The sequence below is a fragment of the Pinus tabuliformis genome, chromosome 3_1 (assembly GCF_031772625.1).
Source record: "Pinus tabuliformis cultivar Carrire ecotype Pingquan chromosome 3_1, CPIR1, whole genome shotgun sequence".
NCBI lineage: Eukaryota > Viridiplantae > Streptophyta > Pinopsida > Pinales > Pinaceae > Pinus > Pinus tabuliformis.
In genome coordinates this window covers 474,973,130-474,991,453 of record NC_142301.1, presented here as the reverse complement: position 1 = coordinate 474,991,453, position 18,324 = coordinate 474,973,130, and the positions used below count along the sequence as shown (strand labels likewise).

General features: G+C 38.4%; 1 protein-coding gene across 5 annotated transcripts in view; it reads right to left on the bottom strand.

Moving 5' to 3' along the window:
* LOC149187843 (putative uncharacterized protein YDL057W) overlaps positions 1-18,324 on the bottom strand; it is a 383,231-nt gene that overhangs the window by 296,666 nt on the left and 68,241 nt on the right. For all 5 annotated transcript variants that reach the window (XR_016255791.1, XR_016255792.1, XM_089411483.1 and 2 more), the window contains exon 3: positions 1,474-1,556. Coding sequence is in view for 3 of the 5 variants with exons in the window: in XM_089411483.1 (XP_089267609.1) it covers positions 1,474-1,556 (83 nt within the window). In the remaining 2 variants the exon portion in view is untranslated. The remainder of the gene's footprint in view (positions 1-1,473; positions 1,557-18,324) is intronic.

Genomic DNA, 18,324 nt, shown 5'->3' with positions numbered 1-18,324 from the left:
AAGACCCATTTGAGTATATTGTACCATACAAAAGAATTTAATTTCGTGTCCTTGTGTCATCCAATCACCAAGTCAGCTCTGCCATAAGTCGGCTTTGTTGGGACATGTCTCACTCTTCTGGGTGACTATATATAGGACAGAATTCGTGCTCATTTGTGAGAAAAGTCAAGCAAGTTAGATCTGGGATATTATAAGAAAATAGAAACAGAGCAAAGGACTAGAAGGGAAGCGGAACTTGAAGAAAAGAAAGAGACCTGAATTGATTTGCCCACATGTAATGAAAAGACCTATGATTGCAGGACCAAAATCTTGGCTTGTAGCAGATTGATCTTAAACTTGATTGAAGATAATTTTGGAAGAGGCTGACTTGGTGATTGGAGAAGGTCTAGGTCTTTGGGTCTTGGAAGTCTCATTTTGGATCTGATTCTATAAGAAATGGATTGTTTGGGTTTTCCCCAAGTTGTGGGGTTTTTCCCTAGCATTGACCCTATATCTTGTGTCTATTGTATTTTGTGATCGTCATATTCACATTTTGATAATTGCTTGATGAAAGAGAACTCAAAATAATTAATAAGAAACCAACAATGTTCACAAGTAATTATCAAGCTAAGGAAAATTCCAATACTCTACAGCTCCTTTAATTTTCCAACATACACCACCCGCTTTACACTGGTACCATCCTCAAAATGGGGGCAAAGTACCAAAGAGTTTCTTGGGGATTTATTTCCAAGGGGGCAAAAGAGTCTTCAAATTTGAGAATTTTGATTAATTCTACAAAAGCCATTTGTATTGAGATTTGAGAATCAGCTAGAACATTTGTATCATCTTATGTTTTATAATCTTCTCTCCTCTACAATTGTATAATAGCAAATTACCTTTACTTTAGATTTTATATTTAAATGGTATTTTTGTGAAATAAGAAAAATATCCAAACTAAAATATGAGAAAATAGAAGGAAAATCACTTATTTTAACACTAGCATAGATCCACTTCAACCCAAATCTATTAAGCACCAAGAGGGATCAAAAATAACCAAGGATTAAACATCTCTTGCTTAAAAGATCAGGAGTGAAGATGGATCTATGCTAGCTTATTTGATCATTATATATTAAGCACCAAGAGGGATCAAAAATAACCAAGGATTAAACATCTTTTGCTTAAAAGATCAGGAATGAAGATGGATCTATGCTAGCTTATTTGATCATTAAATTGCCTTTTTATTATTATAGTTCTTTTCTTTCCTTTTTTATGTTACAAACCTCAATGTTTCTTTCATTTTAGTTTTATATTGATACACTACATAACACATCAGCATACCAAAATATTTTAATAATTGATGATTACTTAGAATATGTGGATAATTTCATTATCGAGGAGAGAATGGCATGTATTGCCAAGACAAGCAATAAATGAAACTTTTAAGACAACCAAATCTGTATCTTGGACATGTATAACGAAAACCAACAAACTTACCCATTTCCAGAAAAGTCAAAGCGAAAGACACTAATTCCTTCACTTACTAATGCAGCTGCCAGATTAACCAGAGTGTCACTTTCCTGACAATAACAGTTTCGACAATATATTAGAGACTTGAAAAGAAAAATTAAGTTTGCAAATCCACACTGCATGCTATTGCAATTATGAAGTACATAGCAATCTAATATGAAATGTAAGTTCTAGAATTTAGAAACAAAACGGGACTAGATTTAAGCAACAAATCCAATTAAAAATTATGGATATTATAAGGAAAATCTTACAACTCACAAGAAAACTAGACATATGTCATGTATTTCTTTTGGGAAAAATGTTGCTCATCTTAATAGGAGAAAAAATACATGAGACAATAAAAATAAACAACCCGCATCAACTCTACGAAAAGGACAATCAAAAATAATTTGAGTCAAATTGCACTCTATGCTTACATCATCTTGCATCTCTCCTAATGGGATTACCTTTAGCTTTGACTATAGAGATCACTCATCAAGAAGGCACTCTTTGTTAGTTTTTGTAGCATTGAAGGTGTTTTAGTCTTGAAACTTTGTGAAGAGCCTAAAACACAGGAGTTCTCCGCAGCCCAGAAATCGTTTCTAGAAATTCCACCTAGAAGTGTCTCAATTAGATTATTAGCCTATTTTAAATATTTCCTAAGTCCAAACTTAGGAAAAGTGGTTAATTAATCAGTATTAATTGAGAAAAGTGTGTATCATTTAGAAACTCACACAGATCGACTGGGAAATAATCTTATCCATCAATTAAGATTTAATTTTGGTCGTTGGAGACCCAATAGAAGATTATAAGAAGAAGTCGATGGGTATATGGAGAACACACGCAGAGATCGACTTTCTTGGGCAATTTGATTCTCCAAAGAGCAGCAGCAGTTGCCGGAAGAGTTTGAATAAGAGAAGGAAGCAAAGGGGAAGAGACCAATGTTGCTAATATCGTCGAAATATAGGCAATATTTGAAAATGTCGCGATTTTTTCGGCAAAACAATATATCACCGAGTTAATATTGCGATATTTTCTGTTCTAAAAATATCACTCGCAACCCAAAATATCGTCCGGCAAGCTGGGTTGCAACTACAAAAGCAAATTTTTTACTTTTATTTGTTGATTTTGCTTTCTTAGTCTTTGAGAAGGAAGGGAAAGAGCTTTGTGGTGGTTTTCAAAGAGGGATTGAGGAACAAACAACCATTATCATCACCAACCAAAAAAAATTTGTGGATCAAAGATTCAAAAACAGTGAGACAAATTTCATTTCTTCCATTAATAGGTATGTTCTTAAAAAACCCCTATGTTAATGACTTTTTTCATAGATTGAGGGTTATGCTTGCTTGCCTCTTTGCCTACCAATATTTTGCTTCTTGTTTTTTTCTATTTTCTATGATTTTCATACACATGGGCCAATGCACCGGGTTTTCTCCATATTTGGATAGCAAGCTTCATTTTTCTTTTTTAACTTTCTTATGCATCCTCTTATTTCCATTTTTTTGTGTATGAGGGTATAATGCCATTTTTTTGTTTTTTGGTGCCCTAGATTTGAATTAATCCACTACAAATATGCCAAAGCCCTTGGACCCATTTTGGGAGTATGGGGAACCTAATGGTGGGACAAATCAGGCATATCTAACATCCAAATTCTGTGGGGACAAGATGATGGGAAGGGTTACATGATTGAAATACCATTTGGCTATACTCTCTGGACATGAAGTTGGGCTTTGTATGAAATCTAGTGCGGAGATTATACAAAAAGTTCTTCGAGAAATTGAGGAAAAATATAGAAAGAAAGAAGAGGTAGAACGAAACAAGGTTGAACATGCAAGTAGATATTTTGGGATATCTTCTTCCGATTTTGAGGCTAAGGGTAGTGGGAGGGGCTCCACAACGTCACCTACTAGTGTTAATGTTACTGGGAGTAGGAGGTCATCCTTTTTTGTTCCACGAACCAGACATGGAGCACAACCTTCCATAAAATCAATTGTTAGAAAAAAGGAGAAGCAAGAAGATAGAGTTATGGGGAGGTGTCTTTTCTAGAGCGACTTACCTCTCAGCATCACCAAAACCAATCCATTTTGGCAGCCAATGTGTGATGTTATTGCTATTGTGGGCCCAGGGTACAAAAGTGTTCCATATGAGGAGTTGCGGGGGACAATCCTTCAAGCTAGAAAAGCAGGACATCAACTCTGGATTGGCAAAGTTGAAACAGACATGGGAGGTGTCTAAATGCACAATGATGTCTAATGGTTGGACAAATAAGAAGGGTAGGACCCTTCTAAATTTCTTAGTACATTTTCCTAAAGGTACCATGTTTATTAAATTAGTGGATGCATCAGCACATATAAAAGATGCAACATTGATATGTGAGTTGTTAGATGGGTTCATCTGGGAGATTGGTGTGCAAAATGTGGTGCAAGTCATAACAGATAATGCAGCTAATTATGTGTTTGTTGGCAGGATGCTTATGGAGAGGCACCGCACATTGTTCTGGACTCCATGTGCAACACATTGTATCGATTTGTTGCTTGAGGATATGGGGAAACTCTCCTTCATCAAGGAGGCGATTTATATGGCTAGGAGCGTCCCCAAGTTTATATATAACCATACTTTTGTTCTTATCCTCATGAGGAGATACACTAGAAACAAGGAGTTGCAGTGTCTTGCAACACACATTTTGCCACCAACTTTATTACTCTTCATTCTTTGCTTCGATGCTAGTTTGAGTTGACGCAAATGTTTGTTTTTGATGAGTGCCATGATTGTAGATATAGCAGGAGACAGGATGGTTCTGAGATTGGTAGATGGGGACAAAGCCTGCAATGGGGACAAAGCCCCCATGTCAATTCTATTGTTGCAAGCAACACTTTCATCTCCTATGAGATGAGTTAACAACTAAGCAAGTTGTTGTTAACCCTAGTCCAACGTTTTCATTAGTTGTTTTCCTTGTTGTTGCCCTTGTAATATCAAATTTGATATTTTTTTCTCTCCATGTATTAGTAAATGTAATAGATCCCTGATGTCTAAATCTCCTTGTTCCTCCTTACCTTCCATGGTTGCCCTACAATTACCCTTATTCATCCTGACTGTAACGTTACTCATATCTCCCGAAAACATGCACCAAACTCACAGGTTGGCAGGATTCCGGCACTCTGATACCACTGTAATATATTAGGACAATTTTGACTAGGGTTCTTAGATAACTAGAATTAGGGCTTCCAAAAAATTTCTTTTTTTATAAGTTAATCAACATAAATATCATTTCCAATATCACATTTATCAATAAAATGCCTTAACCAGTCAAAGGTGTATAGTGGTCAACCGATCCAATTCCATTGTTAATGAGTTCAATACGCATCCAATTATTCTAAAATTCAACAACTTTAACACTTACACAAGACCGGCCATTTTATGTTGACTTGACCAGCGCCTAATACAGATCCTACTTTTCAACAAATTCGATAATTAAAACAACCCCGACTACATTATGTGAGTGTTGAAGAACCTTGTTATTATTGCGACAATTCCTTGGCTTGAGAATTTACACCTCGATCTCACTTTGTGATTCGTGACTTTGACGGCCTCGCTCTTTGTTGGCTCTTGTCTGCCATTAGGGAACTCCGACTCCTTGGAGACCACAGGATGTTCGGCCTTGTCACAGAGCTCAGCATTGAATCTTAACTTAATTACCAAATCTCCTTTGCCCTTCCCTGCTCTTATGGAGAAGTTTCCCCGTTGCCAACACAAGAAAATGGAATAGAGAAACTTTGCTATAATTAATCATGGATCACTTTGCCCTTCACTGCTTCTATGGAGTGGATTTCCTGTGGCCAAGACAATGACGTAACAAAGAACCTTCGTTGCCTTCTCAATAGTAATTTTGTACCAAGACAAGGATAAGGGACAAACAACTCTTCATTGCTTCTCCAAACGGTACTGTTGTGCCAGAATAAGAACCATGACCAAACAAAACTTCACTATGTCTCCAGAACTAAATAAAAGGCAAATAGGGGGGAGTCAACTAGGGTGGAACCTTTCACCACCAAAATTGATAAGTACAAAGGGATCTTAAAACCCTCAGAGCTAATGCTTAAGAAATGAATTGATCCACACTCCATGCTCAAAATGAATTCGTCCCTCTCATATTTATAGATTTCTTATAGAAGCCTCTCCTTTCAAAATGATGGAGTGAACTTTACTCTAAGCCCCAATTTTTGGGTTTCTTCACCCAACTGCACCAAAACTTGCTCAATAGTGGGGATTTTTGGGGTTTTTCCCCTTCATGGCGAACTATAGCCTATGGGGATTGATAGGCTACTTCGTCATATTCACCCTCAATCTGTAGAGGACATTACATCCATTTAATTTATTTTCATGTTCTCATATCTACAAGGAAAAAAATAGGGAAGCAGGTCGCCTCTCAAAAAAGGGGCTAACTATGGAAGCAAGTCCACGAGAGATAATGGAACAACAAGATGGTACCTCTTCCTTTGCCTTCTGTCATAGGCCATACAAGGATCTTTCTAAAGGGGCAGCAAGAACATAAAATTTCCACGAAATGGCTTTTTGTTTGAACAATCTTCTTATATGCTACACTGTGTCGTAAACAGCATCCTCCAACAAAAGGGATATCTAAATTCCTTTCCATTTATGTTATGAAGTTTCCTGATATATGTAGTGTCGTAAATTTTGATCTCAAGATGGAACTAGTCAAAAAGAAGCTCACGAGGCTCCACAACAATTTTGTTTACTCAAACTCTCAATGAATGCACTCATGGTGTGCATAGATAGAATGTAATTTAACATTTCTTCAAATGAATAACGTTACGGTTTTTTCTTTGGAAAAAAGACAATTAGCACCTTGCCCCATTATTAAAAAAAATTCTCTTTAAAGTGATATAGGTAACAAGTCTCCAAGCACCAAGGATTGTTGGGATTCTCATCCACTCTTCATTCAAGCACATGAATCATGTGATCTACGATGAGCAAATGTTCCCAAATCGAAGCCAAATGTTACCCACAGATGTGGGGTTGTGAGCAAATGTCCCCAGATTGGAGCCAAATGTTACCCATTGAAGCGGGTAACCCCTAGGAGGAAAATTTTCTCCTATTTTTTCATCTCGCCAACCAACAGCCCTATGATGATCCACAAATAGCTAGCCTCAAAGGCCTTCCACCAATGCTCTCATCAATCCTTTATTTCATCTAGCTAGTTCATCAGATGAAGGTGGCTCGTCTATTATAAGGTAAATTAGCCATTTTTATAATAAAGTGCTTCCAATTAATTTTTAAGGACATTTTAGTATAAATCACAGGTTCAATTGGATGATAGAACACTTTTGATTCTATTTTTGTTCCCATGCTTCGCCTTGGTGGCTATCCCTTGCCCTTAGTCTAGTATGACCTTCCTTAAGGCCCTTCTTTCCACTGTCTAGGAGGGGCACAAATAGGAGGCATTAATTGATGTTACATGCCCATGGTAATCCATACTTAACATTTTCCATCTCTCTCTTGTATCCACATCCCATCTTCAAGTTGATTGTCATTTGTCACTAATATTAGTTACCCATTTTCCTCATTCTTGAGTAAGGCACCAAACCGAAAACTTTTCCCTAAGAGGTTGATGCAGTAGAAAGAAAAGAAAGGGCATGATACATGATGATAAGATGCAAAAAAATGGTTGGAATCTAATAAAATGTGTGGACAAAAGCTTAGTTTTTGCTCTAGCCCCCCCACATTAACATGTTACCGATCCAATTAGTAAGATTGAAAAGGTCAGTTCAACCTGTTAGAATGAGCAGTGAGGGATCACTATCACCTCAGCCCAAAACCCCGCTCTTTAGACCCAACTTCCTCCTGAAAGGCCAAGGGATCACTATCACCTCAGCCCAAAACCCTGCTCTTTAGACCCAACTTCCTCCTGAAAGGCCAAGGGAGGATTCTCACTCAATCCCTCATCCAACTCCTAATAAAACCAATGCTCTAAATGGAGTCAGGAATAGGTGAAAGAGTTAATTACGATGGATATCCTGCTGATTTCTGTATATGAATATGCAATAGAAAACTAAAAAGAGCAAAACACTACACCAATTGATGTTTAAATATGGCATGTAAGTACTTAAAAATGATGTAGAAAAAATATACTAACCAGTAACCTTGGCTTAAAGTTATTTAATTTTAAATAGTCCATTGTAAGTGAGCTTGTTGTTATGAGATAAAACTAGAAAAAAAGCAAGCAAAATATACTAGAAAAACAAAACAAAAAAATTGCAGTTTTTTAAATAAAGTGATTGTTGCAATTTTTACCTTGTGCCAAAAATTCTTTACCTCAAAGTTTGGTTGTGAAACACACTCCTCAAGTTGATCCTACACCTTATCAAAGAAGTGGGAATGGTCTTTAACAGAAATCAGCCCCATTTGTGACTAAATATTCCTTCCACTATTCGGACCTGTTAACCATAGAAGATCACGTGAAGACTCCATGCCCGAGGATACGTTAGAAAGTTCACATACCTTCAAAGTTCAGAGATCATCAAAAGCTTTTAAGTTCTTTCTTCTTCTCATCTTTTTCTCTATTGTACTCAAATTCCGCAAGTCCTACGAGGATGTTGTAAAGTGATGCTAGCATGATGAAATAGAGTCATGTAACAAGCCTAGGTAGCTTGAGACATTGTCATCAAGTGAGTTCACTCTGGAGATTTTTTTACTTGGTTAATTATTGGTACTTTTTAGCACTTAATAATTAATTGAGTTTTTTCTCCCAGTTATAACCCCAAAGTCGGAGTGCGGCTTGATGGTGAGGCTTTGGTAGGTCTTAGTGTCTAGAGTCAATGTATATTACCATGCTAGATCACTCATAAAATTTCACAGAATTTGATTAGGTCTAGGGGTCATTTTTTTAATTTTTTTAATTTCTCACAAGATAGAAATTTTAATAAATTTTGTATGTAAATTGTAATAAGTGATGTCTAGAGAAATTGTGTGGGGTATGTGTGCTCAAAATTACACCTCTCCTCCTCAACTTTCTACTAAGACACACTTTGAGGGGTAAAAAATAAATTATAGACTCAAAAAACTGTAATGACCTGTCTTTAGTAATACATAATCCATCTCGATATTGAGGGCACAAGAATATCAGCGTGCATATGAGGCATTCATATGATAGCTACATATGCATGTATTGCATGCATTGCACTAGTATACATAATTGGCTAATATTAAAAAAATGTCTAAATCTAGGGTAACGAATTGATTATTGAAATAAATACCTAAGTCACCAAAATATAGTGAATATCTTGAATGGGAATACTTAATGTGTACCACCATCATATATATATATAAATCAGTTATATAAAATAAAAGATAAATGCAATGTATTTTACAAATTCAAATATAAAGGAACTATAATATATATGAATACATATACATTATTCATTTTACAAACTAAAAAGGAAGTTATGATAATATATATATATATATATATATATATATATTATTCTAACTAAAGAAACTATCATATATGAACTATACAAAATGAAAAGGGAAATAACATATATTATAAAAAATAAAAAAACAAATAATAAACGAATTAAATATTGATTATGTTTCAAACTAAAATCGCAATACTGTAAAGTCAGGTAACACAAAGAAAAGGAAATACATGTGATGTAATACAAATAATTACATATCACTCAAAAGGTATTCATGAAGTCCGGGTGTCAAGAGAAGGTGGTGACCTCCTCTGCTAATTCCTGAAAATACCTACTAGAAGGCGGCGGAGAGACGGGGCGATGAAAGAACTGTGGTGATATAAGGAGAAGGGGTGCGACTTAGAAGGGGGTCTTTTAAGAGAAGCAAGGAGGAATTTTTCCAACGGAAAGTTACAGACAGAGTGAGGATCACTGAGCCTTGATTGTTCTTGAAGATTTCGGGCACGAGGACCAGAGTGTTGCAGTTTTGAAGTATTCTGAAGCTGGTTACCGAGGTTGTTCCTAGTTTGGCAGGGAGATTTTGGTCATTTTGGGAAGGGGAGCAAATTGGGTGTTAGTGTTACAACAACGCGGAATCGACATCAAACTCGAAATCCAGGTATGTCTCTGTGAATTAAAGTGATAAATTCGATATAAATTTGTAGTTGTTAGAACCTGGGAAATTTATTTGGTAAGGTTATTACAAAAACCCACTTTTCCTAAAGTCTATGGGAAAATGAGGCAATAAATTGAGCCAAAAAATAAATAAATATCCACACGTGACAAAATGATGTGGAAATGAGATGAAACATTTCAAGAAGTCAAAGTTGAGTTACCAAGTGATGTGGACTCCATCTAAGCCACAAATCAAGCAAATCGAATTTCTTGTGGAGAAGACAAGTAGTTCCAATGACAAATACCACAATTTGAGGAAGTTAACTTGAGCTTCAAAGAGATATCAAGAGTCAACTTGAGATTTGATTCGATTTCATGGAAATAGAGTGGAGAATTGGTCTCCTACCACTCCATTCCCCTCCACATGTGTCATCCTTCACCCACCACGAATTCCTCATCAAGGAATGCGTGGGCCTTCTTGGGGAAATTCGAGCTGCCACTTGGGGAATTCGATTTGCATGGATCTACATTGGGATCTCCACCTTCCAGCCTCGGGATCATCTCCCATCTCTCTATTTAAACGAGCCTTGGGCTCTCATTTTGTAATCTTGATATGAGCTATTGTGCTTGCGGAAGATTTGCTCCTTTGTGTACTTTCATTATCAATAAAGCCTTCGGGTTTCATTCATGAGATGTTCTTCCTCTTTGAGTATGGTATGAATTTTTAATCAATGCTATTATTTCTTTCTACTTGTGTTTCGATCTTATTTGCTTTCATATACTTTCAAAGATGTGTTGATGTAGAGTTATCTTGCATTGACATGTGATTTAGAAGTTTGCTCTAAATATAGATTTGGTATGAAGGTAAAGTACATGACCCTGTAGTTATGAAGGTGGCTTTGTCCCCTTGTAGGAACGACGGCACGTATGAATTGTAAGGATTAGGGGAAGGGTATCGTTAACAACGGACTTAGTGCCTCCCCAACTGCTCTTCCTTGCAAGTCACCCCAATCTTTACCCTTTGGTAAGAATTTAAAAAGGGAGTTTCTTGTTGAAATTCCATGACCCTGGTGTCTTGGATAGAATCTTAAATCTCTGACGCTACCAAACCAAGAATCTCAACAAGGATACTTTGCACAACGAAACAATATAACGCAATAAATCAATCACGTGCGCAATAAAAACAATAACAACAATATATGTAACCCAACTTCGTTATATTATCAACATATAATACAATAGTCTAGGGCTCCCGTACAAGGGATAATGACCCTCAAATATCCACAAGTACAAGAATACAAGATACAATGACAATCTTGCTGCTCTATTGCACAATCACAGCCTCTATGTCATATCTCGTCCTATCAGTCCTTTGCTTTTGATCTGCTCTCTAACTACCCCTTAGTCCATCAAGGAACAACACATAGAGACTCTAGGAGGGTTGCTACATATCACTGTTGCAAGTCACTTCTGCTACAATGAACGCGGGCTCATTAATTTGCTCCTATAGGCTGGCCAATACCTGAACATCAATCTACCTTCTTAGTGGCCACTTTTGTCCATCAAAGTGTTGCACATTAGGCTCCAACAACTTCACCCACCGTTAGTTATCAACCTCTCTTTATGATTGATGTTCAAGGGCTACGTTGGGCACTATTACTAATGAGGCTCAACAATGGGTAAAATATATGGACCTTAATGCACCTCCAACTTACTAAAATCAACTCTTCTCATAATTCTTTACATGTTTTAATTATATTTTGCTTAATGAGATGAGTAGAAGTAAGATGTCATGTCTGGTTATCTAATGTGCATTGATTGCGGGTTTTTGGAGCAAATTGTGGCTAATTAGGGTGCAGGAACTCGAATGAGACAAAAAGAGATTATAGGAGATAGGATCTCCCTCATTAACTCCTCACTCACTCGAAGATCCCTCAATCAAATCACACCAGCTCGGAGTTGCAGGCAGCCGAGTCATGAGGATCATTGGCAGCGAAGCCAGTGATAGTTAAGAACCAGCTAATCACAAGATTGGGAGACAAGCCTCCCTAGATTTAAGGAAGTTGTTGGCAAATTCAGTGGGATAAATAAAGAGGCCTAGAGCCTCATTAGGATTCAAATTTTTTATGCAAGATAGCTAAGCAATTTTCGAGTTGAAGGATTGTGACCAAACATTGTTATGTATTTTTGATATGTTAATGAAAATGAGCAACATTCTCTTGATCCAACATTGACTTGACTCAGAGGGTTGAAGCTCTTGGGTTATGGCCCAACCCTAGCAGCAGAGGTTCCTCTTACTATACTTGTATGCTTAGGTTATCTCATAGATTAGTTGTTAAATTGATTTTGGTGTTGTTAAATTGCAAGTATTGGTAAATTTGTTTAGTTTGCTTCCATTTGTGAATAGCTTTAGCAGTAGCATTGTAGAGATAAGAAAATATTCAAAAAAGGCTGATAACAGGTGGATCTTACCTCATTCCTCCCTTCAGGGACCATGGCTTGAGGAACAACTCCCATTCAACCCAAAAAGACAGAATTCTGATTTCTTATGAAATTTAGGATTTTTCTACTAATTAGGTCATCATCTTTCAGTTTTAGAAGATAGGTTGCAGTTGTCATTTCTGATATCTTAAGTTCTGAATTAGATTTCATGTTGCTTTCATAATAGGTTTCAAGCATTCCCATGCATAAACTTGGCAAATAAATGATGCAAATTTTGTTTTCTTATATTTTTGTAAACCCTTCTTGTTTTGAGATGATTTATGGATAAATGCCAACACTAATGTATATGTTGTAGGAGTTTCTACATTGCAGGAAGACCTTATGTCATCAGCGACAGCCAAAACATATCCACCCATTATCGCCAAAGGCCACTAAGTTCTCACTTTGAGTTATCGTTTTACAGGGACAACTTGCCATGCTTATTGAGCAAATCCAACCATCATAAAGTTTTGGGTTGAGTTCTGAGTGAGTGCCTACCACTCCCTTGCCCTATTTCTTCCTTTACTCACCTTCCCTAAGCTCCATACCACCTTCCAACCCACTCCCTATGCTTTCGGCCTGTTCCTGTAGGAAAACAGGGGATCCTGTAGGTGAACTAGGACATCCTATAGGAAAACCTGTAGTGCCCTGTTTTGAGCCCAAATTGTAAAAAAAAGCATCATGAAAGCCAGGAGTAGACCCCTGCTTGCCTCCCAAGCCATCTAAACCATTACATCTCCCTCTACACCTATCTCCCCTGCCATGCAACCAAGAAAGATTAGCATTCACATTTTTACAAAAAGATAAAAAGAGAAAAAATCTTTATATTCATTCATGCACACAACAGTTAAGTGCTTGTTTAGATCAAATTTCATGCTTAGGTTAGTTAAGATTTCACATGTGTTAAATTAGAATTCTTTGAAAGCAAAGTATATTAACAAATAGCTAGATGAGTTATGTGTTTTGTAGGCATCTATTTCAGTCTTTCATTACTGCAGTAAGTAGCATTTCAATTCTCTCAATTAGGGTAAAATTCTCCTCTCTCAATTAGTAATCAAACTTCTTCTAAATCAATAAAAGGCTGGTTTGAGAAGCCCTAGTGGTCTATCGCCCCAGCTCAGCAGTGACAAAGGGTGGACCCATTACATCTATTTGTGTATATAGCATTGTCACCTCCAAGTTTGTATGAACCCCGGGTTCATGAAGTAAAGTTGGTAGCCCCAGGAGTTGTAGCATCCTTGCTGCAATACTGGTGCTCATCACTTTTTACCGGCGTTGCCGAGGAGGTGTCTGAATAGATGTGATTTATGCTTTCTTTCTTCCATTTGTTATCTCTTTCATTCTGCTATTAGTTACATTCTGCAAAGTAGTGTAAGTTGGTTTGCTTTCCTTTCCATTCCATTCTGCAATTGATTTCATTCAGCAGTTAGTTTCAATTCAATGTGTCTTTTCAATTTTGCAATTAGTCTTAAAGCTTGAAAAACAAAACAAAAACACTCATTTCATGCCTCATAGGAATAGGAATAACTTTGGAAAATTTCTACAAAATACCCCCACCACTTCGAACATCCAACCTTCCCTCTTCTTCGGTGGTTGTGGATTAAAGGACCCCTTAGGCGAGCAACCAGAGATTTTTGAAGAGCCTATAAGGGAAGAAGAAGAAGAAACCATTCCAACTGACATAATGTCTGAATATAGAAATGAAAGGGAAGATAGAGAAAGAATTGAGGGTGCTTTTCCCATCAGAGAAACCAATGGGGATTCCAAGATGAAAAACATAACCCGCTCTGCTCTTCCTCACTTCCATGGCCTAGCCTAAGAAGATCCAAATACTTTTCTATTTTAATTTGTTGTCATATGCAGAACTTATGATTACACCTCTGATGATCAGAAGTTGAAATTATTCCCATCCACTCTCAAGGATGTAGCCCTACATTGGTTCATGGGTTTACCTGGGGATAGTATCACCACCTGGGCTCAGATGCAACAAGCTTTCAACAACAAGTATAGGGACTACTGTAGGTCCAAAGATACCAAAGAGGAAATTTTTAGAATGACCTTGGGACATGATGAGTCCTTAGAGGATTATGAGGAAAGATTCCAGCTCAACTATAAAAGGGCCAAGTGCACACTTGATCCTGAGTCACTTAAGTTAGTCCTTCTCAGGGGGATCAAGGAAGATCTCCTAGAAACCCTAAACCTGCTATCAGGAGGGGACATCTACCAGCTACCCTATGATGATATCAAGACTGTTTTCAAGAATCATTCTAGGGCAGCTAGAAAAAGGGGTAGGGTCAGTCAAACAGTGGCCAGCTCATCCTCTTCCAACACATCTATAAAAAGTGAAATTGGGAACATGTTGGAAGATTTTAAGAGTGAAATGTTGCAAACCCTTGCCCTGCAGATGGACACTATGCAAATCAAGAGGAAGCAGGAGGAAGCAGAGAGAGCATTAGCCATCTTCTACCCTAGATGCACAAGGAGGCACCCTAGGAATGAATGTCCATTAAACCTTATAGAAATCTACTCGGTCTGTGAAGAAAACCACTCCATAGACAAGTGCCCTTCTCTACCTGGACTAAAAGTTGTGTATCAGGGAACTGAAGGGGTGACTGAACAACTCTGCTACATAAATCAAAGGAGGCCTCATGGGCCTCGACCATACCAGCAGGGCATGCAAGGGTCATCCTATGCATATTACAACCCTAATCAAAACACATCCATTCCCTCTTGGTGCCCCCTGCTCATCCCTCCTGGTATACACTTTCTTCCTAGTCCTTTGCACCTCAATACCATTCCCAACTGGCCAATCAGCCATTTCAGCCATATATTCCTCCACAACCTCATTAAAATGCACCACCCCAGGGGTGGAGGACCCCATACAACAATGCTCCAGCTTTATTGCCTTCACCGCCATCTCAACCACAGTTTTTACACCCTGCTCCACCTAAACAACCTCAGATCCCTGCCCAACCAAACCCGAACCCGAACAACAAATAGGCACAGCAGGTCTACAGTGGAGAGACATCCTACCCTACTTATGTTGTGGAAATTCATGAAATCAACCTTAGGTCTAGGAGAGTGCTCCCAGATAACCAACCTCCATCTCCACCTAGGGAGAGTGAGGAGGAAAGAGAGGAAAGTATGCCTAGAGTGAATCCACCACCCTTTCCTGAAAGATTAACCCATCCAGTCCAGCATACCCCAAAAGAGAATGAACTTCTGGGTGAATTGAAAAATCTGTGTGTCAAAATCCCACTTCTCCAAGCTATTAAAGATGTACCTATTTACAACAAGTTGATTAAAGAGAAGTGTTTCAAACATCCAGGGAGGCGAAAAGGAGACACCCCTACCATTAATGTCATTGGACAGTTATCCGACTTAATGTTGGGGCAGATAATTTGCCCGAAGTATTTAGACCTTGGAAGCCTTGTAGTAGATGTACACATCAATGGCACCATTGGCCCCCATACCTAGATTGATCTTGGGGCCGCCATTAATGTAATGACTAAGGACACTATGCTCAAGTTGAATCTCGAGAGATCATTAAGAAAGACCACGGTAGTATTGCAACATGCAAACCGATCCACAATAGCCCCTGAGGGGATTGTTGAGGATGTGATGGTCTCCATTGATTCCTGGGAATACCCTGCAGACTTCTTAGTTCTCCAACCTAAGACCAAATTTAATGGTTATCCTCTCATACTTCGTTAGCCGCTATCAATGCCTACATAAGCTATAAGTCTAGAAATATGACTATCAATGATCCGAATTGGATCCTAAAGCACTCTCTAAGTTTTCATGAACTCTGTAAAATTCATGCCAAAGTTTCAAAGTCTTACAAAGATCGAGCTTATCAGAAATATTCTCGAAACAATTGTAATTTGTGAGCAGCGCGGAGCAACGAGGACCCTCAGTCAAGCACACAGACCATTGGCCCATGGTAACGCACACTGTCACGAATTAGGAAAATGGGAGGTCTTTTCGAGAAACAGGGGAAGTCGCTAATCACATATCGTTGGGCAAACCCCTCAAAGAAGGAAAAGCCCTGAGCACCCGGACCCGAAAAGTCATAAAAAAGTAACAGATATCGCGCTGATTCCATCGGAGCGGGATTCCACAAAACCAGCAAGATATCGGAAGGGCTTCAAAGCGGTAGCGGTTTTAACCAAGTCCCACCTGATGCCACACAACGAGTGACAGGCGTCTAGCGGAAGAGAGAGAAAACCACGCACATCGAACGGGTAACCATCGAGCTACTTAACCGCCTGATATGCACAATAATCATAGGATTTGGGGGCCCTAGATCAACGACCGAGACGCGTCCCGATGAATGACTGGATTTGTCAAGGTTATAGAGCAAGATCACATGGGATTTGAAGTCCAGCATGGACGATGAATTGGCAAAGATTTGTGTTTCGCGGGCAATCTAGGAGCAAACGGAAATAACGGCCGTCCAAACATTTCCAAGAGAACTGACACTCAGTTCGTTACGAAATAGGTGGCCACCTCCCTGTGAGGCGTTACACAGTGAGGATGACGCAGAACAGAGGGATTCAAACGGACAGAGGTATGGAAACCAGAAAGTCGGGAAGCGGAAACGAACAGTCAGAAAGCAGATTGGCTTTAAAGCCATGAACTGACAGAGACAAAGCAATCAGTGAGAAAAGCGAGTTAAGAAAGCTGAGAGCAGAGAACAGAGAGAGGAAGTTAAGCTAACCTGCAGAAGCAAAGGCAGCATCCAGACAAAGCCAGAGAGAGTCAAATAGTCTTTGTACTCTAGAGAAGGCTTGAGAGGTTCAAGCGAACTCCTCTGTATATGCCTATCATGTATGAGTCTCAGATTGAGCTCATACTACTATGACCAATAGAGGTCGAGATTCAGTAAGGAGAGTCTGAGTACTCCAGGGACTTGGGGAATCCAAGTACAGTCTTGTTGATTTATATCTGTTGAGTGAGACTCAAATTGAGCTCACTATTGTAAAAACTCTGCTTTGAAAACATAATAGAGAGGCCACCACTGAACGCTGGACCTGGAGACGTAGCCTAGAAGTATTGGGTGAACTCGTTATTAAACTTGTTGTGTTTACATGTTTGTCTATTATGTTTTCTCTAACTGCTTCAATGTCTGTGTATTTCGCAATCTTATCAATCCATTGCATAAAGTAACATAGGCACATCCATGCACATGAGTCTATAGCACCTTAATTGTTTTGTCTTGGATCAATTCCAAATCAAGTGGTATCAGAGCTCTAGGTTACTAAGGTTAGACAAGCTTGTGCTGGATTTTGTCGTTGAATGCTAACTAGATCAAAGCTTAAATTAGGAGAAAGAGAGTTGGTTGAAGCTAACCCAGAAATTGGAAGAGTCTATCCTAAAAGGAAAATGTCAGAAGAAAGTCCCTTGGAATCAGACTCCCAATTCATGGATAGTTTTATGACCATGTAAGCCATGGTAGAAGAAATGTATAGAGAATTTAAGAAAGGTAGAGATGAAGATTAAAAAACTCCAAACAAGATAAAGGAGTAGAAGAATCTCTCCTCCATGTCCACTCTAAAGGAAAGGGAAAGAAGAAAAACTTCCCACACCTCCTAATAGCCCTGAAAATAAAAAGAAGACATCTTTGATTAAATTAGATGTTAAATTTGATTCAATGTTTTAAAACTCCGACTCCGACTCGGCCGAGGGTCGACTTCGACTCCAACTCCGATTCGGTATCGACTCCGCTGACTCGATTTCAGTGACTCGGTCGTTGTAAAAAATACATTAAATATTCATTTTTTATAAAAACACATAATTTTAAATATTTTCATTCATGTTTCCAAACACACAGCATTAGAATATAGATAGAAGACAACATATGATCAAAGTAGGCTCATGAATATATCCATTATATCAAAATGGCACCCAGTGCACTGTCCAATACATACACGATGATGATATAAAGATCAAAACAAAAACACATAACCAAGGAGGCTAGAAATGGCCTCTACAACAAAAGTCTATGACCAGTACTACTGGCTACTGCTAGAGTTGCCAACATCATCTGGCTCAATGTTACTTGGGAGCGGGAGCGAAAGCGGGGAGCGGGAGCGACATTTTCAAAAGCTCCCGGATTGGAAGCGAATCCCGGAGGAGTTCGACAACCAATGTCACTAACATCAAGGTACATAGAGGGATTGGTGCTCTTGATTAAATACGAGTTCCATACCCTAATACATGACAAAATTCAATGGAAACATTGCAATCCCCCAATCCTGAAATCCTG